The following is a 27,574-nucleotide window of genomic DNA, read 5'->3' as shown; positions in this document are numbered from 1 at the left end:
GTAGATAATTTGTGGCTTTTCTCAATTTTACCTTCACTCTGCTTGTCACCCCTTGCCAAGCAATTAAACCACGTCACTGAAGCATTCCTTTTCCCTTCATTATCCTTTCCCTAGAGGTGTGCCATAGTAAACTGAGTAACTTAGAAGCACATCAATTACAAAGAATTTTAAAAGCTTCATGAACATTGGGTTTGCTCTCCATTCCCCAAGAGAGTAAGTCGGATTCCAAGGTACAGGGGAGGATTTTATATTGTCTAGGGAAGATGCTCTCAAAGAACCTTGGATTCCCAAGAGGGTATGATTTGAGGAAACAGAGTGCTTCTGGTTCAAGAAAAGGCCAGTCATTGCAGGGAAGCTGAAAATCCATTGGTGCCCAAACCGTGTGATTGCTAGTCACATCCTTCACCTAGGACTAGCCTTAACCTTGGGTTCCAGCTCAGCATTTACATCAGTTTTGCTGCAGGTTCCAATATTACCTAGGGTACATGTACCTTCCTGGGATTTTCATTATGTATGATGTTCTCTGTCAATTGGCAGCTAGAGTTAGATAAGTTAACAGGGGGGATCCCCCTTCACTGAAATGGAAGAAGAAATTGGCATCAGGTGGGCTGTGAGCAATTCCATTGCAAGTGGAAGCCAGTTTACTGTTACCCCCAAAACAGTTTGTCTCAGGGGAAGGCAGATCAGGAGATGGAGGAGCACCTGCTCTGCTCTGTATAGCTCTAACAGTAATGGAAGTTTTTAAATTGATAATCTCCACACTGTCCTTATGATTATTGTAATGTGGCCATCATCTAGTCTTAGTACTATTCTAAGTTACATAATACACTAGAAAAATCTATCTCCAAATGTTCTTGCTAAGTCCCTTTATTTTCTCTCCTTCCACAGGGAAAAACAAAATAAAGTGATACTAGAGACTGTATCTTGCACGCCCCAGGGGATCAACAAGCATCTGCTGAATGAACAGAAATGCTTTTGTGCTGTTATTTGTTCCCAATATAACTAGAAAAAGTGAAGTGGTCAGAGAAAAAATGGAAGATGGGCCTGAAGAAACAATGCAAGTTGGGGTCCCAGACTTCTGAGAGATAGGAAATCAAAGGTGAACTGGTTTGGCTGTCATGTGAGGTAAGAGTAAGCAAATAAAGAATCACAAACTCATGTCATTGAGCTGATATTTAGTTACAAGGAGCCCAGGTTCTTGTGGGAAGCAGAAGAATGGTGACAGGAACTCCCCATAGGCCTTTCTGAGCTGGGGAGATTAAGACTGCAAGTATGGGACCAACAGGAGATGGGGTCGATGGATGGGAATGTCGTTCTGGCCGGTCTGTCCTGCTGGGGGATGATGGGAACTATAGGTCCGCCATACCAGATGGCTTTGACCTCTTACTCAGTGAGGCAGAACTCTGTTTCTTGCTGGCGCATGTTTGGTAACACGTAGAGAGCCACTGCTGCAATGGCTAGGAACACCAACGGTTTCCACATTCCAAACAAGTTCTGTTGGGACCAAAAACAACAATGAGCCACCAGCCTCCAGGACCCTTTCCTTGCCAGGCCAGACAAATCCTTTCTTAATAGCTTGCCACCCTTGCTGCAGACAGACCCTACTAGAGCTAGAGAGGGACCTCGCCATAACTGGGGATCAGCTGCTCCTACCTTCTAGCTCCTCACTGAATAAGTGGGGTCACCTAACCTGGACACCAATAGGTTCCATGTCCACATCTGCCTCTGACCCATTTCTCTTTATTCACTTTTCCCCTCGGTCCAATGAAGAAGATAATGTAAAGTCACCGTGAAGGTTTGGACAGGCAAGTCCGCATGTGACTCTTAGTCGTCATGGCGATGGATGGGGGGAGCAGGGCAAAAGAGGATGACACCGGGAAGAAGCTGCATCTTTCCTGTGTGTCCCCAAAGCAGTAGACTAGTGCAATGACAGCTCAGCTTTGAATCCCATCTATTTGCTAGCTGCATGACCACAGACATGTTATGACCTGGCTGAGCCTCGACTGTCTCATCTGTAAAATTTGAATACCACCCTCCAGGGTATCTACTTCCTTGGTTCTTCATGAGAATCAAATGAGATAATGTATGTAAATCATTTTGGAAACCTCATAAAGTAATCTTAAGTATAAATTTTTTTCCTGAGGCAATTGGCATTAAGTGACTTGCCCAGGGTCACACAGCTAGGCAGTGCTGTGTGTCTGAAGCCAGATTTGAACTTTTTTTTTTTAAACCAGACCTGCCATTTCCCCAGGATAGATTAGTCCTGGAGATCAACTTCCTCTCCCTCAACAGCTTACAACCCCATACTGCCTCAGGTCCTGAGGGGGCCTGAGTGGTTGGTCCAGGATCACTCAGATGGCATGTATGAGAGGAAGGCCACCTCTGACCCCAGTTCTTCCAGACTCTTCAGTCTGATCATCATTAACATCAGCTCTCTTTGGGGATCAGGTGTGGCTTAGAGCTGTGGAATGCCAGAGTCTCTTAAAAATCAAAACCATGGATAGCTTCTGCATCAGTAGCACAGCAGATGCCCTCAGGGGCATCTGATCGGAAGGCGTGCTCACCAAAGAGCCTGCCCAAGGGTTAGCTGGATGGCCCCTGAGCCCCACTAGAGCCTGTGATCTGCAGGAGGGCCCCCAACGAGCTAATTGGACACCCCGTGCAAGACTAATAGGAGATTGTGGGTAAGGATCCCGGAGATGAAACGGGATGGATGAGTTCGATCCAAATTATTGAATCGAGTCCCCAGATTGATGAAATCTTGGACCTATCAGAGTGATAAATATTATGACAACTGTAGTGATCCCCTGAAAATTTGATGACCAGCCAAAGAGCTGCTCTCCAAAGGTGACCCAAGGTGGCTATGGGAGATAGGAGCTGAATTTCATCCTTTCCTAATACTAGAGAACATTGCATGGTGCTTTCCAGTTGACAAAGCACTCACATACATTACCTTATTTGATCCTGAAGTAGATAAGGCATATTATTATCCCTCCCTTATAGATGATGACTCTAAGTGGCTAAATGATCTGCCCAAGGTCACACACTAATAAATGGCCTCACCAGGATTAGAATTCAGATTTTCTCTTCAGTAGTCTAATACCTTTTCTCCCCCTTCCCCTGCTTCTATCCAGCCTCAGCTAGCTCAGCAATCACCAATTCCTTCTCAAATTCTAGATCAAATGAGTCTCAGAGGCTGCTAACTAGTTTAAATGGATGGGGGCTAAAAACCTTGGGTACCCTTCTCGGGGCTTTAAAAATCTAGGTCAGGATCCAGGAGAAGACAGGGAAAAAGAGGAAACTTTAGAACAGAGTCAGCAAACTCAAGTTCTGAATGGCACTAATGGAGGTAAGCAATGCCTTTAGTTGTCACTGGCAGACCTAAAGCAAAGACCAAGAGGAAGCAAAAAAGGTAGGGTGGGGGTGGGAGACAAGAGGAAAGGAAGAGAGTCAGAATAAGGATGGAGAAGAAAACGTTCACATATGGTGAAGAATGCTGCCAGTTGCTTTAGGTTCTGCTCGGTCCCTTGCCTGACCTTGATTTTGTGAGATGTAAAAATAGAAAGAGAGGCTTTCCTCACTATTTTACAGAGGTAAAAAGAGGCCAGGAGAAAGATGGATTCGAGGTCCTTGAGGACCGATTGTCTCGGGAGACGCCGGCTTCTCTCCGTGGCCACCTTCCCCCAGGTGTGCATCCTGCTGAGAGTCCCTGTGACAAGGGCCAGGCCCAGGCGGGAGAAGCCCAGCACATTTCTGCCTGGCCTGGATCCCTAGGGAGACGTCGGCTCTGGCCGGTGAGTGGCAGAGTGGGGTGGGGGGCGGGGCGACCGGGGTGCCAGCTTGTGAGCCCCCTGTGGAGGAGCTGAGAGGCCTGTGCATACTTAGTCTCTGGCGGCAGTGGCAGTGGTGGGGAGTCTGCTACAGGACTGACCAGGGTCCAGGTTATTCTTGCAGACCCAGGCGCAGCTTCAGAGAGAACTCAGTGGGCAGCTCTGGGTTCAATGGTGCTAGGAAAAGATGGTTAAACAAAAGCAGCAACCGTATTGGACTTAGCAGAAGCTTTTCCACGGGAGGACCACAAGCTCTCTGTTGAAAGTATGCATCCATTCCTCTTGGGGTTTTAGAGAAGGAGGCTCGAAGATGGACAGAATCTTTGCCGGCAGTTCAAGGAGCAGCCAGGACTAGAGCCCCAGTGTTAACGCTCTGTCTTAGGCACCACGCGGAAGGAAGGGGTAATGTGGAGCAGGCAGAAGAAGCTGAGAGGGAGGGAGGAGGAGCAGGAGCAGGAGCAGGAGGAGGAGGAGGAGGAGGGAGCAGGAGGAGGAGGAGGAGGGAGCCATCAGGACCGCCTGCACCTCCCCTCTGGCACCCAGATGCTGAGGAAGCAATACGAGTACCTGTGTTAGGATGAGGTCTCAGCCCACCAGCACCAGAGCAGAGCCGATATGACCACCAGGCCTACGCGAGGCAGGGAAAAGAGGGGGGGGTCGGGGTCAGGGGGTGGCTGCAACATGTCAGGTGACAACAGAAGCACAGGGGACATATGAAGGGGGTGAGAGGAAGGCAAGAGACACGCAAACACATGAAGCCAACAGAGAGTGAAGATGGCAGAACAGAGGGGAGAGAGGAGGGAAAGAAATAACGAGGTTAAAGAGCAGGTGAGCAGCACTTCTGTTGGGGGGCCCTTGGCTCTCCCCGCCTGCGGCTGGAAGCGGGTGCGAAGCTACAGGGGCTGAGCCGCGGCCCCAGCCCCCAGCCAGGAGAGGAGGCGCCATCCGGGCTCTGCACGTGGCCCTGCTTCGTTTTCCAGGCCAACGGCCCGGCTGAGCTCTTGCCACCCCTTGGAGGGGAAGGGGCCTGGAGAGGCCTCGCCTGCCAGGGCGCCCCCCGCCTGCCCACCGCCCCCTGCCCGGCCTCTCTCCAAGGCTCCCCTTCTTCCCTTCCCTCTGGCTGCAGAGCTGGAGCCCTGCCCTCACCAGGCCCCCACCAGGCCCCGAGCCACACGCCTGCGCCACTCCAGCTCTCGGGCCCAGCTCAAGGACAATGGCTCGTCCCTCTATGGGATGCCCACATTTTTCCCCAGAAGGCTTTACAGGATAAGAGTTTTCTTTCACCAGTCCTCCCCTCCCCTAGCCCCAGTTTAAAAACAGATACTGCTAGAGGAGAAAAGAAGCAGGAGGGAGGAGAGGGAAAAACCAAGAGTTCCTGAGGCCCTGGATTGGGTCAAGAATGATTCTAGTCTAGAAGGCCTGCAGTCACCCCAGAGGGGCCACGAGGTGGGTTAGTTCTGGGTCCTCACTAGAGGCTGGCTGAGGTCTGGCTTGGCCCTGATGGGACACCTCCGGGAGGCCAGGAAGCTCCGGGGCCTCCCTGTCTCCTTACTGCTCAGGAGGAGGCTGTGTCACTTCTCACCTGTGGGCCCCGAGGGAAGGCAGGATGGCGCCCGGCCCATTCCAGGGGTCCTCCACAGGCCCTGGCTTTGGTTTCCCAGGGTCAGTGGTGCTTTGGGGATTGCTCCTTAGGAAGTTTACTATGGTTCTGCCCGGCTGGAGGGCAAATCTGCTTCTCTCCCACGTGCCTGCCCAGCCTTCTCTCAGGCTTACGGACAGCTCCTTGTGCCATTTCTTCTTGCCCACACCCCTGTGCCGGGTTCCCCACTGTGTGCTGAGGTGCCCTGCCCCGGGTCCTCTGCCCCCAGCCCAGGCTGCAGTTACCTTTTTGCTCTCAGGGATCTTGATGGTGGTGGGGTCCTTGGGCTCTGACTTGGTGACTTCTTCCTCCTGTCTGGTGTCCTGAACATTCATCTGCTCTAGTGATTCATCCTCAAAGCAGCGTACCTGTCCCCACAGGTCATCTGGCCCATCGTCCGGTCGGTCTTGGAATTCTACATGCTTTACCACGGGCACAATTATACAGTTGGCCACGGGTTCTGTCTCGGACTCGGACTCGGACTCAGACTCAGACTCGGACTCGGGCTCGGGCTCGGGCTCGGGCTCAGGCTCGGGCTCGGGCTCGGGCTCGGGCTCGGGCTCAGGCTCAGGATCTGGCTCTTCCTCTGGCCCTTCCTCTGGCTCGTCTTCCTCCGTCATCTCCTGGAAGAGCAGTTCTTCATCCTCCAGAGTCTCACACAGCTCCTCAGGCTCCTCCTCCTTTCCCAGTTCACACGAGCTGGCCTTATAGTACAGAACCACCTCCAGCTCCTGACTCTGTGAAGAGAGAGGAGGAAGATGAGTGAGGTACAGGGTTACTGGGAGGGCTTCTCAAGAAAACCATGCTTTGTGAGAGTACTGGACCACATGGCCACCGACAAAGCACTGCAGGATAACATTCACAGTCAGCCTTCATGGAGTCTACTCATTGAAAAAAGTCAAAAGCTTCTAAACACAGCTAGCTGGGATTGACATCGTCTGCCCTCCCACCCTTCTTCCCCAGCAGCTACCAGCCCCGAGGCACCCCAGTCTCCCTTTTAACACTTCCCCTAACAAAACCTCATTTCTTCCAATTGAACTTCTTTTTTAGCCAACCCTCTCTCCTTAGTTGGTTCAATCATTTGAAAGAAAAGCTGCCCTGCCTCTTCATATCTCTATATTTGTTTCCTCAAGAGCAGACACCCCACGTTTCAGAATGTGTGGCTGGGCCCTTGGAGACCAAACCATAGAGTGTGGCATCCATAGCCCCTCCAGACAGAAGCTGGAAGGGCTTTTACACAGCTCCCTCCTGCCAATCTGTCCATCATTGGCCAGGAAGCAGGGATTCTTTATCTGAGGTCTGTGAACTTGTTTTTAAAAATGATATTTTGATAACTAGACTTGAATCTATTTGGTTAAGTTTAAAATTCTGTGCATTTTATTTTATGCTTTATTTTTAAAATGGTGAAATTCTGAAAAAGGTCTATGAGTGCCCCAAAGCGAAGAAGCCCAACCACGAAGCTGAACCGAAGGCCCTGCCCTAAGCCCCCCAAGCCTCGGGAGCTCCCTGGCAGGAGCCACTTACCTGGTCGCTCCTTTGGTGCTCACCTGGCTGCCAGTCACGCAGAACGCCTTGCCGCTTTTGAGGCCCGTCCTCTCCATCACTTTGCTGATATCGCTGGTGCTGCTGTCGCACCAGTCCACAGTTTCCTTCGGTGCCGAGTTGCACACCTTCTCAGCCTTGAGCTGCCAAAGCTCCTCCTGGCAGTATTGCAGCTGACATTCCAGTTGTTCTTGCACGGCCAGAAGCCTGCTCTGCTCATCGATGCTAGCTTGGTACTGCAGCTGCAGCTCTCGGAGCTTGGCCTGGAGCTCTTTGTACTGTAGATGTAGGGGAAGGGGGAGTCAGTCAGACAAAAAGGAACCTGGCCTCTGGAAACTGCCCCCAGCTTGACACCACCACTGGAGAGACCACACCACCCTGCCCCAATATGTGTATCTCAAGGAAAGGCACATGAGAGAGAAAATGGTAGAAGGAACTGAAAAGATGTCTCTTGCTTGGCTTTAAAATAGCTTTTGACTCAATGACAAAGATTCAGTGAGCAATTTTTAAAAATTATTGTTTTTAATTATATAGTAATAGCTAGGGAGAGCTTGGTGGTGGTGCAATAGATACAGCACTGGGCCTGGGTCAGGAAAACCTGAATTCAAATCTGGTCTCACTAATCATATGGTTTGGGTAAGTTCCTTAATCCTGCTTGCATCAATTTGCCTCAGTTTCCTCACCTGTAAAATGAGCTGAAGAAGGAAAAGGCAAAGCACTCTATGACCTTGGCCAAGAAAACCCCAAATGGAATTATTTAGAGTCAGATGGTACTAAACAACAACAAAATACTAGCTAGCTCTTATATAGCACTTTTATTTGAAAAGCACTTTACATGGCATCTCCTCTGAGTCTCACAAAACCCCTGTGAAGTTGGTTCTATTATTATCATCCCTATTTGTCAGGTGAGGAAATAAAGGCCAAGAGAGGTTAAATGTCTGCGTCAGAATTTGAACTCAGGTCTTCTTCCTGACTCTCAATCCAACCCTCTAACCATTGCAGGCTCATCACATTTTTTTTTTAATTGAAAATCTCCTGAGGAACAATTGTAGTGTCCACTTCTGGTTCCTGAGACCTGAAGGAATAGTGGGGACTTGAGCACTTGGGACTGAGCTTCTAGGGTCAGCATAGAGGTCGGCAATTGTTATCCGCCTTCTTGGGGACAAAGGAAGGAAGCCCTGAATGTTACTAAGTTTGACTTCCAAAGATCCCACAGGACACAGCATGGGGAGACAGGTAGAGGAAGATAGCAGAGAGCCTCTGTTCTGTGGTTCAGCCTCTGCTTTGTCTTCCCCAGGATTCCTCCCTCCTTTTGCAGGGACTCATGTCGATCAGTCTGCACTCTCCTTGTCTTGTGGGTGCCTGACCAGATTGTGACCGATGGCTCTAAAGGGAGAGTGAGCACCAGGAGCCAGCCAGCTGGGCCCCTGCGGCCCCCCGGCAGCATCCCCAAGAGCCTCCTCCAGAGGCAGCAACCCCCACGAGGCCCCACTGCACTTACCTCTGGACTGTTCTGGGGCAGGACGACGGGAGGGGGCTCTTCCATTTTCTTGCTCTCTTCGCACTCCCTGAGCTCCTCCTGGCAGAGTTCAAGCTCCTCCTGGAGACAGCTTAGCCTCCTCAGTAACTGCATCATATCTAGCTGTAGTTGGTTGTGCTCACCTTGGCTGATCAAGTACATGGCCTTTACCGCCTGCAGCCTGTTCATCACACAAGCAACCACCTCTTGGACCTGATTCGGGACAGAGTGTGTGGTGAGCTTCAGGACACTGCCAGGGGCAGATACCTGCTGGCCAGGGCAGTGGGGTTGGGCGGGGGCCCCCAGCACCCAGGCTGGTGGGCTGGGTGGGAGGAGAACTCAGACACAGTTGTATACCCTCCCAGGGACCCCAAGCATCCCAGCTCCCCAGCCACTACCTCTGAGTCCTCGCTCTCATTGCAGTAGTCCTCGCTGCTATAGCTGCTGCTGCTGCTGCTGACATAACTCCTTCCAAAACAGGTCCTGTTGTCAAAGCTCAGCCGTGGAGTCAGAGACTGCAGCAGCTGCATCTCCTCCTGGCAGAGCTGCAGGTCATGCTGCAGCCTCTTGCGTTCCTCCAGCAGCCTGCCTTGCTCCTGCTGCAGCTGCTCCTGTTCCACGTTGCTGGTCTGGTACAGCACGTGGAGCTCCTGGATCTTGATGGATAGTTCACTTGGCTGCAGTGGGGGAGGCAGAGGGTGCCATGGCCTTAGGAAATGCAGCCCCCCCAGTGGTCTCATAGGCCGCTCTGCAGGGGTGCAGGGTCATGCATCAGCAGTGGCAGGAGGGTCACCAGGGCTCTGGGCCTGGCTTTAGCCCTTTCCTGCTCACCTAATGGGTTTAGGGACTATTCCTCAGACAGGGCTTGGAGTCACTCAGCTTTGCTAAGTGTGAGATCTGTTCCCCTAACAGGGCTCCGGGGTGCATGGGGCCCTGCACTCCCACTCTCTAGGCTTCTGGCCTGCATTTCTGCTAGTTTCTGTAGGATCTCCTTGATTCTGCTCCATCCTGCCTGATGAGACCAAGGCTTCTACTTAACTGCGCCAGCCTCTGAGCTCTTTATACTCTGCCTCTTTTCTTAGAAATGTCCTGTCTCTATAAAATCTTCCCCGACTCTACTAAGACCCCAAATCTGACTTTCCCATAGAAACCTCCAGGATTCCCACACTGCTTCTCTAATGGCTGACCTCCTGGTCCTCACTGTTGCTGAGCTCAAGACCCACCATAACCCTTTGGTCTTTCTGGACACCCAGTGTTAGCTCTCCCGGCCCATATGGAATGGTTCCTAGCCCATCCAAATCTCAGCACCAACAGTATGAGTTCTAAGAACTTGACACACTGGGATGTGTTCCCTAAATGTAATTTGTCAATGAATAGTTTGGTGTGGTCATTGAAATGTGGATTTTTTAAAAAATGGGATCTATAGAAAACTGGACTCTCAACAACTAAAAATAAGTGGCTCTATTAACTTTGGTCAAAAGGAACTCAAATGGCAACTAAATGCCACATTTTAAATGCTAAAATCATGGAGTTGTAGAGTCAACAGTAACTTAACTCTGTCTGCCTTGGTTTTCTCATCTATCAAACCTCTCCAGTATCTGTGCCAGAAAACCCCAAATGGGATCCCACAGAGTTGAACATACCCCAAAAGACCAAACAACCACAAAACCTTGTTTTACAAATGAGGAAATAGGGGTAAAAAAAGAATTGGTTGGAGGGGGAGAGGCTGGCAGTGTGGCACTGTGCTGGGTGCCCATTTGTTGCTTGCACTGGCCCCGGGCTGGGCTTCTAGGCCCTTCTCCATCCAAGCCCCCAGAGCAGCACATACAGCTGGATGGCAGACTTGGGGCAATGCCATCCTTCTGCCTCCAGCAGTAGTGGTCTCTGCTTCCCTTTAGGAAGGCCCCAGTGGCCCTACCCCCAAGCAGCCCTGGCTGTACTTACTTTGCTACTTTTATCTCCAGATGATGACTTTTCTTGGATGGGAAACCCTGTCTGGCTCTCCCTTAAATGTCGAAGCTCTTCCTGCACCTCGACTTGCTCCTTTAACAGCTGTTCCTGACTCTCCACCAGTTTTTTTTGTTCTTCTTGCCGGGTTTGATAGCTGGTCTGTAGTTCTTCCAATTCACCCAACTTGTCCAACAACTCTTGACTCTATGGGGATGAGGTGGAAGGGTGGTTACCAAGGAGTGTTGTGCCTTTGCCGGCTCCTTTGCCTGATCCCTCCCCTCCCAAGGGCCTTCCCTGACTGGCCTGGTCCAATGGAAAGGTGATCTACCTGGTGATCTGCTACTCAAGATAGATGACAAAGAGATTGAACTACACCAGTTAGGGGCCACATTAAAAAAAGGCTGTGTTTAGCATTCAGTCCATTAAGTAGCTCAAATCTTAATAACCACTTGAGGGAAGAGTGGGCAAGAAAAAAATCCAGCTGCCACCCTTTCAATTTCTCCTTTCAGGTACAAGAAAAGTCAGAGCGTATCTAAAGTCATGAGCCTCCCTCTGCTCTCCCCCTCCCCATAAGCCCCTTCTACTCCTCCCATGAATCCCCCCTCTATCCTTCCCTCTATAAGCCCTTTCTGCTCTCCTCCCTGTGAACCACCTGTTTCCCTCCATAGGCCTTCTGCTTTCCCAAAAGGAAAAAGCAGAGGGAAAGAGCAAGTCCAGAGGCAGAAGCAAGGCCCAGGAATAGAACCCAGATGTTCCGATCCCCTGCCAGTGCTTTAGTCACCAGCAACAGGACCTTGGAAGGAACCTGACAAAAGCATGAGGTCCCTCTCTTCTCCCCTCCCCATTCCCCTCTGCTTTTCCCCTCTTTATAAGCCCCCCTCTGCTCTCCTCCCCCTTTCTTCCCCCATGAACCTTCCTCTAGTCTTCCCTCTATGAGCCCCCTCTGCTCTCCTCCTCCCCATGGGTCCCTCTGCTCTTTTCTCCCTCCTCCCTCTAATACCATTACCTTCTGGAGGAGGTTGGGCTTGGGCACAGGGAAGGAGAGCCTGTGCAGCTCCTCCTGCAGCTGGCCCTGCTCCTCCTGCAGCCTCCTCTGGTTCTCCAGGAGCTCGGCTTGCTCAAACTGCAGCTGGGCCAGTTCTTTCTGGCTGACGTTGTACAGTTCCTGCAGATCTTTCAGCTTAGACACCAGGTCCTCGCACTGTGGAGGAGGGGAGGTGGAAGCTGTATCTGGTCATCTTGGGAAAGCCCACTACTCTTCTCCCTGCCCTGAGCTCAGCACGCCCTCCATCTTGTGCCCCTTCTTCCTTTTGAATCTGACCTCCACTCAGCCATTAGATCTTGGGATACAGAATCCTCTAAAAATTGTTTTCATGATCAGGGCAAGTGGTCATAATAATTGTAATAATAGCAGCAAACACATAGTGCTTTCTACATATCAACTCCTATAATCCCCACATCATGTGAGGGTCGGTGAAGCTACAATCCCAATTTTACAGACGAGGAAACCGAGGCAGACAGAACTGGCCAGGGTCACACAAATAGTAGGTATCTGAAGGCTATATTTGCACTTGGACCCCGAAGTGCTCCACTCACCCCACCAACAAGCTGCTCTGAACAAGACCTATTTTCTATGGGACTGGAGGAGAAGGAGAGGCAAAGTGATCCTTCTTTTTTTGTCCCTTTCCCCTGGTACAAGAACCCTCTGATTCCAGAGGACTTCTGGCCTGGCCATCCTCCAAATACCTGGGTAAGCCTGATCCCAGAGCAGGGAGAGGGCTGAGAGGGGCTGGACTGCAGACAGGGGTTCCCTCAGGCAGACACGGGGAGAGAACAGGCACCCAGGGAACAGCCGGGGGCACCAGTGTGCCCTCACATGGGAGCAGCCAGCAGCCCTCCTTCATGAGCATCTTACCTCTTCCTCCCCCAGGCTTTCAGATCTCTCCTTCTATATTAGTCCCCATTAAGATAATTACCAATGTCTGGGTACCTTAATAATGAGGAGGAAAAAGCAAAAGCCATTGATTCTGCTTCCCATCCCTGCAAAGAGGTGAGGTGAGAGGCTCAGCTCAGTCTGAAGGGGGCCAAAGAGAAGGGCAGAGAAGGAGGCGAGCAAGCCCAGAGGTATCCAAAGTTTCTGCAAGGGCCAGGAATAGAACCCAGATGTTCCGATCCCCTGCCAGTGCTTTAGTCACCAGATACAGGGCCTTGGAAGGAACTTGCCTCCTTTTCTCTCCACAGTATGCACCTGTCTACCTGTGATAATGAGGTGTGCACAGAACATCTCTGTCTGTGCTTCTCGTTGGATTAAAAGATGGTGGCAATAATTCCACCATCTATTGTTTTGTGAGAACCCCAGCAACAAGAGAGTACAGCAAATAGAGTCAGGAAGATCTGAATTCTAATCCTGCCTCAGACACCTACTAGCCATGATCCCGGGCATGTCATTTCACCTCTGCCTCAGTTTTCACATCTGAAAAGTGAGAATAATGATGGCAACTACCTTCCAGGGTTGTGCCTTGCAAACCATAAAGTACCATATATATGCTAACTACCATCAAGGCCTTTCTAAATTTCTGCTTCAGCAGCTAGTGGACTGAGGAATGACTTGGAGGTAGGAAGACGAGTTCAGAAGCCTCTGATACTTACTAACTGCACTTGACTAGGTCAAGTCCCCTAATGGTTGCCTGCCTGGTTTTCCTTATCTTTAAAGAAGGCTAAGAGCACCTCTCTTTGGTTGTTGTGAGGATAAATGAGATGACCTATGTAAAAGGTGCTAGATAAAGAGCATATTATTTTCCTTGTGGTTGTTCACATTTTCCAGATTTTAGACTGGGAGACCTAGGCTAGCCCCCACCAGGCAGGGCAGTTTCAGCAGGCTCTCAGGCTTCTCTTCTTAGCTGTGTATCTCTGGGCAGCTCCTCATTGCACAGGAGGGGATGCCCTGAGTTTGGCTACTGGGAGCTTGGCTACCCCCTGGGAGAACCTCTTTACTTCCTCTATGGACACTTACCTTGTTTGGCTTAACCTGGTTCTGTGCCTTCCGGAGCATCTCCAAATCCTGATGGCAGAAGTCAAGAGCTTCCTGCAGCTCCTGCTGCACCTGGAGATGTCGGGCCTGCTTCTCCTTACTGTCCTGATACAGAACCTCCAAGTCTTGAATCCTGGCCTCCAAGTCTTTGTTCTATGATATACGAGGCAATCACTGAAATCATCCTAGCAATAACCTGGCTTTCACCATATTCTCAGCCTTTTTTCTCTATGATCAAAAGGAGATTCCCTGACCTGTTTAGCCTCATCTTTTGTTCTACCAGGGGCTACCGAGAGTAGATCAATTCCCAGCATGCCCTAATGCATGAAAAGTCTGCAAGCTGCTTAGATGCAAAGTTGAAGGAAGAATGGGGCTTCAAACAGCCCTGAATCTCCAATCTCTCCCAATCTCTTCTCCTTTTGCTCATTATTCCAAGGGGCTCTTGCTCCCCTCATCTCCCACAGAACTCCAAAGAGAAGATTCTCTCTTGCCATGCTGTCCCTCACCTAAGATTGCCTTTACCTTTTTAAGAACCTCCCGGTTGGCAGCCTCTGCAGCTTTGAGGCGTTCTACCTCCATTCCACAGAACTCCAGATCCTCCTGTAATTTCTCTTGTGTATCCAAGAGTCGACAGTTTTCCTCCTGGCTTTTGCAGTACCGATTCTGCAATTCGTCAACCTTACATTTCAGCTCCTATAGTGGAGGAGGACTTTGGGCAGTGCAGTTAGCCTTGGAGAGCCTTACCTGTTTACCTCTCTGCCTAGTTCATTTGGACACTAAAAAGTGTGCAAGTTGCTTAGATGCAAAGTTGAGGAAAGCCTGGGGCTGCAAACAGCCCTGAATCTCCAATCTCTCCCAATCTCTTCTCCTTTTGCTCATTATTCCAAGGGGCTCTTGCTTCCCTCATCTCCCACAGAACCCCAAAGAGAAGACTCTCTCTTGCTATGCTCTGCCTCACCTCAGATTGCTTTTACCTTCTTAAAAGCCTCCTGGTTGGCGGCCTCTGCAGCTTTGAGGCGTTCTACCTCCATTCCACAAAATTCCAGATCCTCCTGTAATTTCTCTTGTGCATCCAAGAGTCGACAGTTTTCCTCCTGGCTTTTGCAGTACCGATTCTGAAATTCTTCAGCTTTACACTTCAGTTCCTGTAGTGGAGGAGGACTTTGGGCAATGCAGCTAGCCTTAGAGAACCTTACCTGTTTACCTCTGCCTAGCTCACTTGGGCACTGAAAAGTTGCTCAGATGAAAAGTTGAGGGAAGTGTGAGGTTGCAAATAGTCCTAAATCACCAATCTCTCCCAGTCTCTTCTCTTTTTGCTCATTACTCCAAGGGGCTCTTGCTCCCCCCATCTCCCACAGAACCCCAAAGAGAAGACTCTCTCTTGCCATTCTCTCCCTCACCTCAGATTGCTTTTACCTTCTTAAAAGCCTCCTGGTTGGCGGCATCCACACTTTTGAGGCGTTCCACCTCCAATCCATAAAATTCCAGGTCCTCCTGTAACTTTTCCTGGGCATGCAAAAGCCGGCTGTTTTCCTCCTGGCTTTTGCTGTACCGATTCTGCAAATCTTCAAGCTTGGCCTTCAGCTCCTATGGTGGAAAAGAACTTTGGGCAGTGCAGTTAGCTTTGGAGAGCCTTACCTGTTCACCCCTTTGCCTAGCTCATTTCAGATACTGACAGCCTGGAGACCTTTCCTCTCCTCACCTTCTCTCTCCTCTCCTCTTCTTTTCTCCTTTCCTCTGTCCTTTCCTCCCTTCTGAAGGCCTCTCCTCTCCCCTTTCCTCTTTTCTCCATCCTCCCTTCTCCTCTCTTCTTGTCCTTTTCTTTTTTCTTACCCTCTCCTCTCCTTTCCTTTTCTTTCTTTCCCCTTTACTTAAATGGCTCCACATCTTCTCTGATACACATACCTAGATGAAGCTGTAGCTCTTCAGTGATCCAGGCAGTGCTACATAGATCCTGCCCTCCTTCTGGGGAAATGTCCCACCTTTCCTTTACCCACAAGTCATGCAAAAGCCCTCTCACTGATCCTAACTCTTCTTCTATTTGCTGTCTCTCCCAGAGCCTCAACACAGTATATATCAACCTCTTCATTTCTCACTGCTGCTATTACCTTCTCATTTTTGTTGCTTTCTGCAAGGGATCCCCTCTTAACCATGAGCTTACGTTGCTCTTCTTTACTTGCAAGAAGCTCTCCCTGAAGTTGGTTCCGTGCCTTTATGAGACTTGCCTGCTCTGACTGGCTCTCTTGGTACTTCTTCTGCACCTCAGCCAGTTTTTTCATCAGCTCATCCGTCTGTGATGAAGAGGACGTGAACAAGTATGGTTACCACCAGATATGGCAAGGCCTTCCATACTGTTGTTTGGTTCCTCTTTAGATACAGATACCTTTAGGAACTTCCATTATGTCTCAATTTATTCTCTCCTCTGATGCATTCAGAAATCATTTGTGCTTCCAGAATGCAGCATTGCATGGATCCCAAAATTGGTCCCCACAGGCTAAACCTCTGAATTAAGATCAAAGGTTAGTTAAGTCTAGCCTGGCATCAGGTCTCCCTCCCTCACCTGGTGAGGCAACTTCTAGCAGGTACCTCCTTTACCCTTCTCTCCTTCCTTCCCCTGAGAAGGGGTTACCTGGCTTTTGATAAGGGCATCCTGGGAACTTTTAAGCCGATAAATGTCATCCTTGCAATTGATCAGCTCCTTCTGCAGGCGCCTCTGCTCTTCCTCACTGGCCCGATGCACCTTCTGTAACTCTTGTAGTTCAATGTGCAGGTCCTTACACTAGAAGGAGGATGGCAGGGGGAGCTTATGAGCACAGGGAACAGAGCTTGGGGAAAGTAAGGCAGCAGAGAAGGATTTCAGTTACAAACACCCCCATGTTGTCTATGTAAATATCATACCCATTCAATTAGACCCTAAGTGCCTTCACAGCAGGGACTGAATGCTTTCTCATCCTTGTGTCCCTGGCCTTTCACAGAGTGGGTGCTTTTGAAAAAGTTCACAGAATAGAATAGAGCTGTTTATCCCTAGGCCATCACAGAAGAAAAGTGAAGTGGCGGAAAGCATCCTTCCTTGATGGTACCCACCTTTTTTTGCATCTCCTGCACATGCCCCTCAGCACCATGAAGCTGTTGCCGAAGGTTTTCAGATTCTTCCTCCTCCTCTTCTTCTTCTTCCTCACAGGGGTATAGGATATCCACAAACATATCCATTCCTGAAGTCTGACATGCAGCCGTTGACATCATCTTCTTTGACCATCTTTCTGCCATCCTCATTTCTCTGTAACCCACACCCCCAAAGCCACAATGGACAGTGTTATGTCTGCCAATACCATCCAAGGCCAGACAACAAGAGACTCTACTGGGATGAAATCCTCAACCCCACTCAGCTAAGCACTAAGCTAGATTCCTAGAGAGCTGCACCCACCACAGTCTTCCAAGGCTAGTGGGTTCTGGGATGGATCTAAGACAAGCTTGGGGCTTAATTCAGGACCAGTTTATCGCCATATCTGGAAGACCTCAGGTGACAGAATAAGTCACCGCTATACTACCTATAAAAATGGAGACTGCATCTGAGCTACTTTTGGATACGTCTCAGAGCCAGATCCAATCAGACTTTGGGGAGAGCCTGAATGGTCTTTGGATCCTGCAGATCAGTCTTGGTGGTAGGAACCCTTTGGACATGGGATGATCCGGCCTGGATGGGGCTAGGGGCTCAGGTCTACCTATGTCTGTCTCCCTGACTCTATGTCTCTCTCCCTGCTGAACTGGCCCACCCTCTAGAAGGAGGGGAGATATTCCCCGGTTTCCTCGGTTATAATACCACCTACCATCTTTTTCTAGCATTCCCTAGAAGGCAAGACTGGGGCAGCTGCACAGAGAGTTACAGAGAGGCCAGGCTACCTGCATTTCTCCAATGGATCCTCACTGCAATACCTCTGGGACTCCATCTCCTCAAGCTGTTCACACAGGCTGCTGTTACTCATTTGCAGGGCATTGTATTCCTCAGTCAAGAGGTTGCAACGGTCCCGCAACTGTTGCAGTTCCTCTGTGGAGAGCAAACATAATAAAGAATTCTAAGAAAAACAGAACCGAGAGCTGACTTCTGTTTTCCTCCTCTAAAAAAGACTAGTAGAAGCTCACCAGCTTCACTGATGCCCAGTGCCATAAGGAAGGTTCAAAGTCAGAGCTCAGAGTTCCTTGGAAGACAAGCCCCAAGGGAGGCAGTGCTGCCATTGTTCCCTGGTCATCCTTCTAACATGTCTTCAGAAACTATCATACTGACTACTTCTGGAGATTCTATGGCTTCGAGAGATTAATCCAAGTTAGCGGATTCTCTCAAAGCTTTCTTCTAACAACTTATTATCGTAAGTCTATGTTGAAAACAGATCTTCCCTTCCTTTTGGCAGTTCTCTGGGATAACAAATGGGAAAAGGCTAGAGGGAAATTGTAAAAGTGACAAAGATTAAAGGAAAGCTGAGCTGATGTCCTTTGATCTCTCTGTCACCCTATATCTACCTGTACATGAACAGACTGATCAAGACAACACCCATTAGCCCGATGTGTGTGGATCATGGGATTCCCCTCTGTGGTTTATTTGTTGGATCCCTCGGAAACTCTCAAGCATTAAAAAGGGTCTCCCAAGTGAAATGAGACTCTCAGAAACCTTTGTAAGAATCAGCTAACTTTTGATTAACCCTCTAGAAGGTCATAGAATCTCAGGAACTAGCCAATATGGTAGCTTCTGAAGATGTCTTAGAACATGTCTTATTGTTATTCTTATTGACTATTACCACAGATACACAACTATGCTCATTGTGTTTCTAGTCAATTAACAATTTTGACAGTATAGTATTACTTGTAATACTGTAATATTACTCTTTGCTTATATTTAATAAATGCCACCTTGACTTGACCTCATTCTTGATTATTCAATCATGATAATGCACCAATGTTTACTTCTCCTTTACCTTGGGTCCAAATTCTCCCAAAATAATTCTCCAGTCTAGAGATAGTAATGACTTTTCCCTGCTTAGGAAGGCTTGCCCACCTGTCTTTTGGCCCACATTGCAAACAGGGTATATCGTACAGTGGCTTCCTAAAGTCCCAATAATAAATCTGTGCTCAGGACAAAGTAAGGTCTCTTATGCTCTTAGTCCCAGTAGGCAACTGGAGACAGTACAAGAACTGAGACTTATTGAATTGGGGGGGAGGGAATCCCTGAATTTGGGGACATCTCTGAAGCTACTAGGTCAAGCTCTTTGCCCTCCCATCTAATTTCAGATGTACTTGAAGCCTCTCTCTTCTGTAGTAAGAGTTGTTGAGGCTAACGAGATGGAGCACTAGACCGAAAGCCAGAATTTGGTTTAGAAATTGCTAGGCAAAAGGCCACATTCCCTGTTTCCAGGGAATGATTTCTCAGCAAGGCAAGCCCTTGTTTGTAATCCTGGCTGGGATTTTTGCCCTGCACGCCTAGCATCATTGCTGACTCTGGCTATCAGGCAAGATTTTTCCTCTATTTTTCAATTTCCCAAAGTTGTGTCATGGTGCTTACATTGCACAGTCTCTTCTCCTTTCTACCACTGTTTTTAGGGACATCTAGGTGATACAATGGATAGAGTGCTGGGTCTAGAGTCAGGAAGAATTGAGTTTAAATCTGGCCTTAGATATTTAGTGTGTAACTCTGGCCAAGCCACTTTACTCCTATTTTTCTCAATTTCTCATCTGTAAAATGGGGCTAGACTGAAGAAGGAAACGGCAAACTTCTCCAATATCTTTGCCAAGAAAACATCATGGACAAAGTCTATGGGGTCATCTAGAGTCAGATTCAACTGAATGACCAGAAAGAAACTACTGTTCTTCATGGTCTTACTCTGGTAGATCTTGTAGACATTTCTTGACCAGAAAAAACCTTGGATCCCCCATCTTTCTACTCAATACTGCCATTATCATTCATATTTTATCCAAAAATAACAACTACCCGGAGAAGCCAAAGTCCAGTACTCCAAATTCAGAAGACTTTTCCCAAGGTACTGTACCCAGCCATCAATGGAGGCCCCCACTGCCTTGCTCTACTTAGCTTGTCCCCACCTCCCTGGCCTAGGGAACCAAAAAATTGCCCTGGTACCTTGCAGCAAGCTAACATCTGAGAGGACCATACTCTCAGAGTTATCAGAATCCTTCAACTGGATCTCAGACCGCAAAGAATTGATCTCCATCTCGTACTCCTCCTGCATGCGCTCCATGCCTGAAAGCTGGGAGCGCATGCGGCACAGGTCCTCCTGCAGAGAGGCTATGTCACCCTCATGCTCTACTGCAGCATCCTCTGCTGCCTGTCGCAGCGTATGGATCTCGTCTTGGGCCATCTGCAGCTCCTGTTCTATGTCCTTCAGTTCAGTCTCTTTCTCTTGCTCAAGAATGGAGATCTCTTCTCTCAGGGACCTTAGTTCACCTAGGAGAGATGAAAATTGGGGCTGTCAGACCACTGGCGCACAGATGCATCGGATCCCCAAAGAACAACTAACTCTTTTCCCTTGTGGGTACTCTAGGGGCCCCAAGCTCTGCCCCGTTGGAGAGGAACAGCTCTGCCCACAGTAGGAGAAAGGTATTTGATGGTTACCAGCCGAGAAACTAAGAGTGAAGAGTAGAAGGGAGCCTTGCTTCATTAGTCAGGCCATGAGAGCTTGGACCAGGAGTGGAGGATGATTAAAGAACATAACCAAGCCTTTCATTTTTTACAAACACCTCATCTTTTTCCCTACTCTCCCTCTGTTCTTTCCAGTCATCCAAGTAAACCAGTGATGTATGCTCCCCTGGAGTTAGTTTGGGTGTTCACAACTGGTCACTGCCTCTATTTACATGTTGTGGTGGCTCTATGGGACAATGGGAATTTAATATGCTAAACCTATCCAAAGAAACATAGTGATTCAAAAGGATGTGTATCTGTGCAGTAGCTAAAGACTGGTGTGTCTTTGTGGCTCATAGGCCAGATGCAACCAATTCGAGCCCAAGTTGGATTGTACATGAGATCTTTTTAGTCTCCCAGTTTTATTTAACCTAATTAGCTAGCACATATAAGCTAGGTAGCCAATACCAGCTGCCTTTGTGATTGACACCAGGGGTCATGCTGGCAGGCTTGGAATGGTTGAATGCAATTATACATTTAAGTTAATGCGAGCTGCACACACATAATAGATTTTTGAACACATGGTACACTACTGAAAAATTTGGATGCCTCTGTTCTAAGGACTTCTATATTGTCATACCTATCTTAAAAGAAATCTAATATTGGGAAAATAAGGAAAGTAAGGGGCACTAGCAGGGAGCAATGTAGGTAAAGCTGGGTGGCTGGGAGTCATTCCTTTGACAAGTATTTACTTAACTACTCTGGGCACAGAATAAGCTCCTGAAAGAGAACAAAAGTAGTAAAAGACAATCCTTAACAGCAGGAAACTTCAGAGCTATAACTAGGACTGGGCAACTGGGGCTTTGCCAGTGTACCCAAATTCAGAAGGTACCAACAGTCTTTGTGCTAAGTCTAGGGATAGAGACTGGACTTGGGATTTCAACAGCATAGAAAACTCTCAGTAGAGGAACTATCCTCTCTTAATGCAAGCCAGCACCTTCTCTACACCTTTTCTACAAGGGCATGGAGAGATTACCCAGGGTCCCAGACTACAAGGCCAGTCCTCTACCGACTATTACCCAGAATAATTCATTGAAAGTCCTCCCCCAGCTGCCCTGTCCCCCAGCCCCAAGCAGGGGAGCTCCTCTCACCCCAATCCCACCCGCTCCCTGCTCTCACCACCAGTACCAGCCTCCCAGGGACAGGCTTTGGTGGGAGAAGCCTGACCTCTGTCTTCCCACCACCAAATAGGATCCCCGGGTCCAAAGTCCCCTTCCACACCCCCACCCCCCAAAAATATTTTCTGTAAAAGTGAATTGGAGGGACCTTTCCTGGTGCTTGACCCAGGCATGTTTTCGATGCTTGCCTCAGTTCTAGAACTCAGTGCTAGAATGGATAGTATTGGTTCTGAGGAGCTTATTGTCTAGTTTGGAATACAAAACACAGACAAGTGAGATAACTGGAGCACAGTCACAAGGCAGCAATATGCAAACACATAAAAAGTCAGTTAGTCTGCACAGATCATTCCTGAAGGGATGGGTCAGAGGGGAGCGATCACTGCAGAGGGGGGCCATCCAGAGAAGGCTCCTAAGAGGAAGGAGGTGAAGAAGTGAGTCCTGAAGAGAGTAAGGAAAAAAGACTGGGCCTCCGTCCCCTTGGCTGTAAAATGAGGCGCTTGGGCTGAATGACCTTGAAGGTCCCTTCCAGCTCTAAATCTTAAGGTAGAAAATGGCACGATACACGCAGGGAGCCCCGAGACTGGTGTGGAGCCAGGATGAATGAGTTGAGCTTGGGAAGGTGGTAGCGTCACTTGAGAGACTTGATGGAGTTTCTCCTATGAATGGCTGAAAAAGAGGGCCTAAAAAGCACTTCTGCTGGCAAAAAGCCATTTCGCAGAATCACCGGAATTTCAGAGCTGAAAAAGACCTGTGACTGTGAACTCCAGCCCAGACATGATCCCCGCCTCGTGGCGGACGAGGGACCATTCAGAGTCCTCCAAAGAGGGGGAGCCCACCACCTCCCCAAACAACCACCTGGCCTTCTTCCTGGTCTCAAGCCCAAAGTTGCTTCCGAGCAGCGCGTTTCCACTGCTCCTCGCGTCTCGTTCGGGGGGCCGAGTCTAATCATTGAGACTCCTCTTTCATAAGGACGGCTTCCCCCCTTCCCCCCCCCCAGCCCCGAGGGGCCTAGCCTGGTGCCCCGGACGGCAGGCCTTTGGCACTGTCTGCTCCCCAGCTTGTCAATGTCCTTGAGCAGCGCGTCTGGCACGCGCGGAGCGCAGCCTTTGGGACCAGTCCTTTCCCGTCCTCTTCCTCGGGGCTCGCACGGCCGCCTCAGACTTTACCCGGTCTGCGTCCTCCCTCTTCCAGAAAGACTCGGAGCACTTGCGCCTACCCCTCCTGAGGCTCTGTCAGGCAGCTGCGGGCGGCCTCTCCCCGCCCCTTCTTCCACACCCACAACTTCCTGGCATCCTTAGAGCTAGAGGGGACAACAGAGGCCATCGCTCACACACCACGTCGCCGAGACCCAAAAGGGACCTTCAAGGGCGCGGAGCCTCTTCCTTTTGGAGATGGGGGCGCGCAGCCTGGCCGGGCGAGGTCAGGGCTTCCCGACGCCAAGGCCGGCGCTCCTTCCGTCTGACTCGCGGACGGGCCGCAGGGCCTGCGTCCGCGCCGGCGCCCTCTGCCCTGCGCCGCCTTCCTCCGGGCGCGGCTGCCCGCTCCCCCGCCGACACGGGGGCATGGACGGCGCCGCGCCACCTTACTTCCTGTGCGCAACCTTATGGCTACTGATACGTGCCCTTTGCCCTCTCCCGGAGAGGGGGCCTGGCTCGCCCTCTTTTTGGTCATGGTAAGGAGCCCGGCACTCACATCAGCGTCCGACCGCGTGGCCCGTGTAATGCTTGCTGACTGACCGACGGACGGACGGGCGGACGGTGGTATAAAAGGAGAGAGAGGGCCTGGGGAGTGGCTAAGGTCCTAGGCAGAGGCTAAGGCGGGTCCCTTCCATCTCTAAACCCTACGGCCTTCTAACTTCGGCCCGGGCCTTCCCCGCTCGGAGCTGGAGGCAGCGTCCGGGTGAGGCGAGGCGGGAAGAGGCCGGGGCGTGGGAGCCGGGCTAAGGCGGAGAATTGACGGGCGTGGGCGGGGCTTGGGGCGGGGCGTGGGCGCCGGGGGTGGAGCTTGTTTGGGAGTTGAAGGGGGCGGGGCTTCTCCGGGAGTTGGCAGGAATAGGGCGGGCCTTAAAAGGGGCAGGAGGGGACGAGGCGGGTCTCCGAGGTGGTCTGTGCTGATTGGCGGTAGGGCGGGGTTTCTGCGCCGAGTTTGGGCTTTGGGGTCTGGGTCCGGGGCGGAGAGTCGGTTCTCACTCACTGGTCAGGGACTCCATTGCGCCGGCTCGCTTAGTAGTTTCTCTGGGTGAACCCCCTCTGCGCGTGGCCCACCCGGCCCCGTGGGGCTATAGTAGCCGCTTCCTGCCGGCCAGGGGCCCGGCCTACCCCCCCCGGGGGCGCGCGCCCCCTGCTGGCGGAAACGGGCAGCGCACGGGCGCAGAGCCGCAAAGACTGGAAGGGGGAGGAGGGAGAGAAAGAGAAGAGAGAAAAACGCTCTGTCGCCCCCTGCAGGGAGGTGGTGACGGTGACCGGCCCGCCTGCCTCGGGCCGCACGTGTGGGAGCGGGCACGTACACATGCGCATGGGGAGGCGTCGACGCGTGTGCTTGGGCAGAAAGTGTGTGGCCGCTATATGAGCTGGGAAGGATATCGAGTCCCATCTACTCTCTACTCCTCATCCCCCTCCCCCCCTTTAAACAGAGAAGGAGACCGAGGTCCGGGAGAAAGCGCACAAGGGGGCAAGAGGCAGTGACCACGCGGTCCCGAGATCGGCGCCCGCTTCCGCCCGCCGACCATCGCGATAACCCCTTCTCGGGACTGGCCTCTCGCCTGGGTATATCCACGGCCGCTAAGCGGCGGTGGCGCCCCCGAGCCTCCGGGCCCGGAGACCCTGCGCCGCCTCCGGCCCAGCCCTCGGAGCTGGTTTTGTTCCTGTTTACAAATAAGGAAAGCAGGCGCCTCGGAGACAGCCGAGAGCTTGCTCAAGGTCATAGACCGGCGTCCGAGCTGAGAAAGAAAGCCTGTTCTTTGGGCTGCAGGGACAGTGTTTTCCTCTGCAGCTTCCTCAGCCTCAGACTCCATGGGTTTGCCCGTGCGAGTGTGAAATCCAAAGCTATTTTTAGGCCCGGACCCCTGGGTCCGGCGGACGTAGTGCTGTGGCGCGCGCGCGCCTGCAAGCCGAAGCCTAGTATGTGTGGGACACCGTATGCAGTTACTGGTGTCACAAGAAGGGCGGTCCCCGGCTTCTGCCAAGGGGAATTAATCAGCTTCTCTGAACTCGGACCGGGGATAAGCAGCAGTCAGAATTTGAACCCAGGGCCACTGACTTGGAATCCAGGACTCTGGCCATTCTACACCTCACTGTCGACCTTTTTCCTACCTCTCCGCCTTCTGCAATTTCCTTTTCGCTTTTCTTTGTTCCTCCCTTTGCCCCGGCGACTGCTTCTATTCCTGCTCATCTCTTTGTTCTGTCTGTTCTTTGTTTTCCCCATTTCCTCCTCCTTTTGTCCCGCACCGGACTGCCTCCCTGGGGAGGGCCTGCTCTGAAGCGGTTTTCTAGGACATCTCCCAGAAAGTGGAAGCTGGAAGGAGTCGGCTAAAGCTGCCTTGATGTTGCTGTGGGATCTGGAACACCTACCCTGCTGCTCCTCAGAGAGAGCTGCACAAGGGAAGAGATTTCTAGGTCATCTGTTGGGTTCCTGGTAGCTAAAGAGAGCCCCTCCTTGAATACAAGCCCTTATTACACAACTTTGCAGCTTGTGAGTATTATTGATTCTGGTTGACTCGGTTGCCCTAATCCTGATTCCTTCTGAAGGCAAGAGAGAGGGGACAAGGAATATGGCCAAGCCAAGATGAATGCAGTACTCCCCGTGCTGAAGTTTTTTCAGAACTGGAGTGACCCTGCCCCTACTCCTAATCCACCTATCCCAACATCCAGCTGGTTTACCCACCCCGGCACTGACCTGGGCATCAAAGGAAAATGGATGCAAGTTAAAAGAAGATTAGAGGCAAAAAAGACAGGAAATAAAGGAGCAGAAGAGTGAGAGAGGAATTTCAATAGAAAATGAGTGAATAAAGAGAGAAGGGCCAGGGGAAAAGAGCTAAGAATGGGATGGGAGGAAGGGGGAACTCGAAGATGGTTTGAAAAGTGGAAGATGAAATCCAGAGAGACAGAGGAAATGAGAGGACAGTAAAGAAAAGGTTGGTTGGTTGCTGTCCTTCATACTTGAAGAGGACCAAATGACATCAGTCAAGTTAGTGTGTCTGACTGGCTGATCAGACCTATATGAGCTCGGGATGCTCTACTCCAGGTTGGGCACAAATAGTCCCCATGAACATTTGGGCTAGCTTCTCTAATTTAGAAAAGATCATCTTGGATGATTAAAAAAGTGCTAAGAGAGATGGGATTAGTCCCTTGAAAAATGGTAAAATGAAGCCCACCTCATCATTCCCCTATCCCTTGCTTTCTACATCAAATACTAGCATTACCCTGGAGTTTCTGGATCTCCTTGGTGAAGGTCTCTGCCTGCTGGGCACTGGCCAACCGCTCATCCTCCAGGAGTCCTGAAACAAAGCAGGAGTAGACTGAGGAGAAGTCCCAAATCCTGAGAAGATCCTGGTTTTTGTAAGGCTTCCACCTCTTCCTGCCAGCTTCCCCCTTCTTAGTTTTCAAGAGCTTTGCCAGATGTGGAGAAGACCACACTTGAAGACATTGAGAGATAGAGAGCTTGTGACCCTAGTTTTCACTCACCTTGGAGCTCAAGTGAATCATCCTCGTGCTGTCCAGCCAGCTCCCTTGTCTCTTCCAGCTCAGCCACTAGTTGCAGCACCTGAGCTCTCAGCTCTTCCAGCTCTGTCTCAGTGAGGCTCAGTCCCCGGGGCTTGCCTCCCTGTAGAGACTTCACATCACTGTCCTGTGGCTCCTTTTTCTCTTTCTCTTCCTCTTTGTCCTCCTCTTTTTCTTCCTCTTCTTCATCTTCCTCTTCCTCCTCATACAGAGCTGGGAGCAATACTTCTCCTGTGAGACAGACAGACAGGCAGGCAGGCAGATAGACAGACACACACACACACATCAGCATCAAGATCACCTTTTTTTAGCTGAGGTTTCTCAAATTTGTGACTGGTTACATTCAGCTAAGATATAGGTCATGCCCTCCCAAATCAACGCCTGTAGAACTTGGGTTCAGGATATTTTCATCTCCCTGAGTCTTCCTGGAGTTTGCTGACCAAGTTTCATTGGGATGGAACCTCTCACAATGACAGGGTTTTTTGGTGGGACTTCAAGGCATGAGACAGAACTAAGAAGGAAAGCTCTCCCATGGACACTTGGCTTCCACTTCTGACTCCTGGAGTCTGGGGGCAAGTGAATAGGGAATCAGAGAGTTGGAAAGAAATTAAGAGGTTATTGACTCCAAGCTCTCATCCAGTTCTAAAATCAATTTCCAGGGCATCTGCTTGACCACTGCTCTAGGAAAATCAGGCTTTGTGTAGGAGCCTTTGAAGCCATCTGGGACAAAAGCGGCAGCTCTCGAGTTCCAGAAAGGCAAATGTGGGATTGTGACCCACATGATAATATGTTCTTTAAACAATGTGCAGGGAGGGGTGCATGGCTAGCAGAGCAGCAGAATGTTGGTTGAATGGTAGCACCAGCAGATTACAGCCCTGTGACTAAGACTGGGACTTTTCTACCATGATGCCTTCCTTCCAACCTTGAATGTCTAGCTGTGGGAAGAAGGGAGTCTGGCTTGAAAGGCAAACTACAACCTTGAGGTGGGAACAGGTAACTTTGTGGGGATGAAGTCAAGACCAGTGGTTCAGATGAAAGAGCTCATCAGGAAATCTTTTGCTGTGGTGTGACTTCCTCCTATCCCACAAGACAGATCCTAGTTAAGTTGAGCCTGTTCAGGAAACAGTGAGGATAGGCTTTTGCCCGAATCCTTAAAGGGACAATTGGGCCTTAGTTTAAGGTGACAAGAATTCTGGGAAAAAGTAGGGGAAATGAGAGGTCAAGGGAGGGAGAGAGGAAAGGAATAAAAAAGTAGGAAGGGAAAAAGAAAAGAAAGCCACTTAGGGCAAGAAAACATACCATCCATGGTCTGACCCCAGCGCTCCAGGGACCCCCAGCATTGGCCTTTTTTCCTCTCACAGCCCTCAGATCCCTCACAGGACCCTGCAAGGGGTACTGGAAATCCTGTGGAAGGAGAAGTGGGACAGGCATCGGAAAGACTGGGGAGCGTACCCACCTTAGGCTTCTTAAGTCAAGGATGTCTGATGTAAATCCAAGTACCTCCCCATTCCTGGCTCTGATGTTCCAACTATGCTACTTTTCTGC

General features: G+C 50.3%; 1 protein-coding gene across 6 annotated transcripts; it reads right to left on the bottom strand.

The window, feature by feature from the left end:
* Positions 1–1,155: 1,155 nt before the first annotated feature.
* On the bottom strand, positions 1,156–27,574 carry CCDC136 (coiled-coil domain containing 136). 6 transcript variants are annotated; one of them, XM_031939029.1, is made up of 20 exons: positions 27,329–27,573; positions 25,994–26,260; positions 25,732–25,806; positions 19,636–19,959; positions 17,412–17,556; positions 16,596–16,788; positions 16,141–16,290; positions 15,620–15,802; positions 14,928–15,098; positions 14,486–14,656; positions 14,034–14,204; positions 13,494–13,664; positions 11,487–11,681; positions 10,475–10,684; positions 8,929–9,207; positions 8,513–8,743; positions 7,017–7,289; positions 5,715–6,206; positions 4,398–4,504; positions 1,156–1,494 (listed from the first exon to the last, which is right to left on the bottom strand). In XM_031939029.1, the coding sequence occupies exons 1-19, from the start codon at positions 27,333–27,335 to the stop codon at positions 4,403–4,405; spliced, it is 3,810 nt and encodes a 1,269-aa protein (XP_031794889.1). In that variant the 5' UTR covers positions 27,336–27,573; the 3' UTR covers positions 1,156–1,494; positions 4,398–4,402. The 6 variants fall into 6 exon arrangements, with proteins under 6 accessions (XP_031794889.1, XP_031794886.1, XP_023360636.1 ...); XM_031939026.1 differs by having other exon boundaries at positions 4,398–4,458; positions 27,329–27,572; XM_023504868.2 differs by lacking the exon at positions 14,486–14,656 and having other exon boundaries at positions 4,398–4,458; positions 27,329–27,574.

The sequence above is a fragment of the Sarcophilus harrisii genome, chromosome 5 (genome assembly GCF_902635505.1).
Source record: "Sarcophilus harrisii chromosome 5, mSarHar1.11, whole genome shotgun sequence".
NCBI classification, from domain to species: Eukaryota; Metazoa; Chordata; class Mammalia; order Dasyuromorphia; family Dasyuridae; genus Sarcophilus; species Sarcophilus harrisii.
The sequence above is the reverse complement of the archived record's forward strand: the minus strand, read 5'-3'. Positions and strand labels throughout refer to the sequence as shown.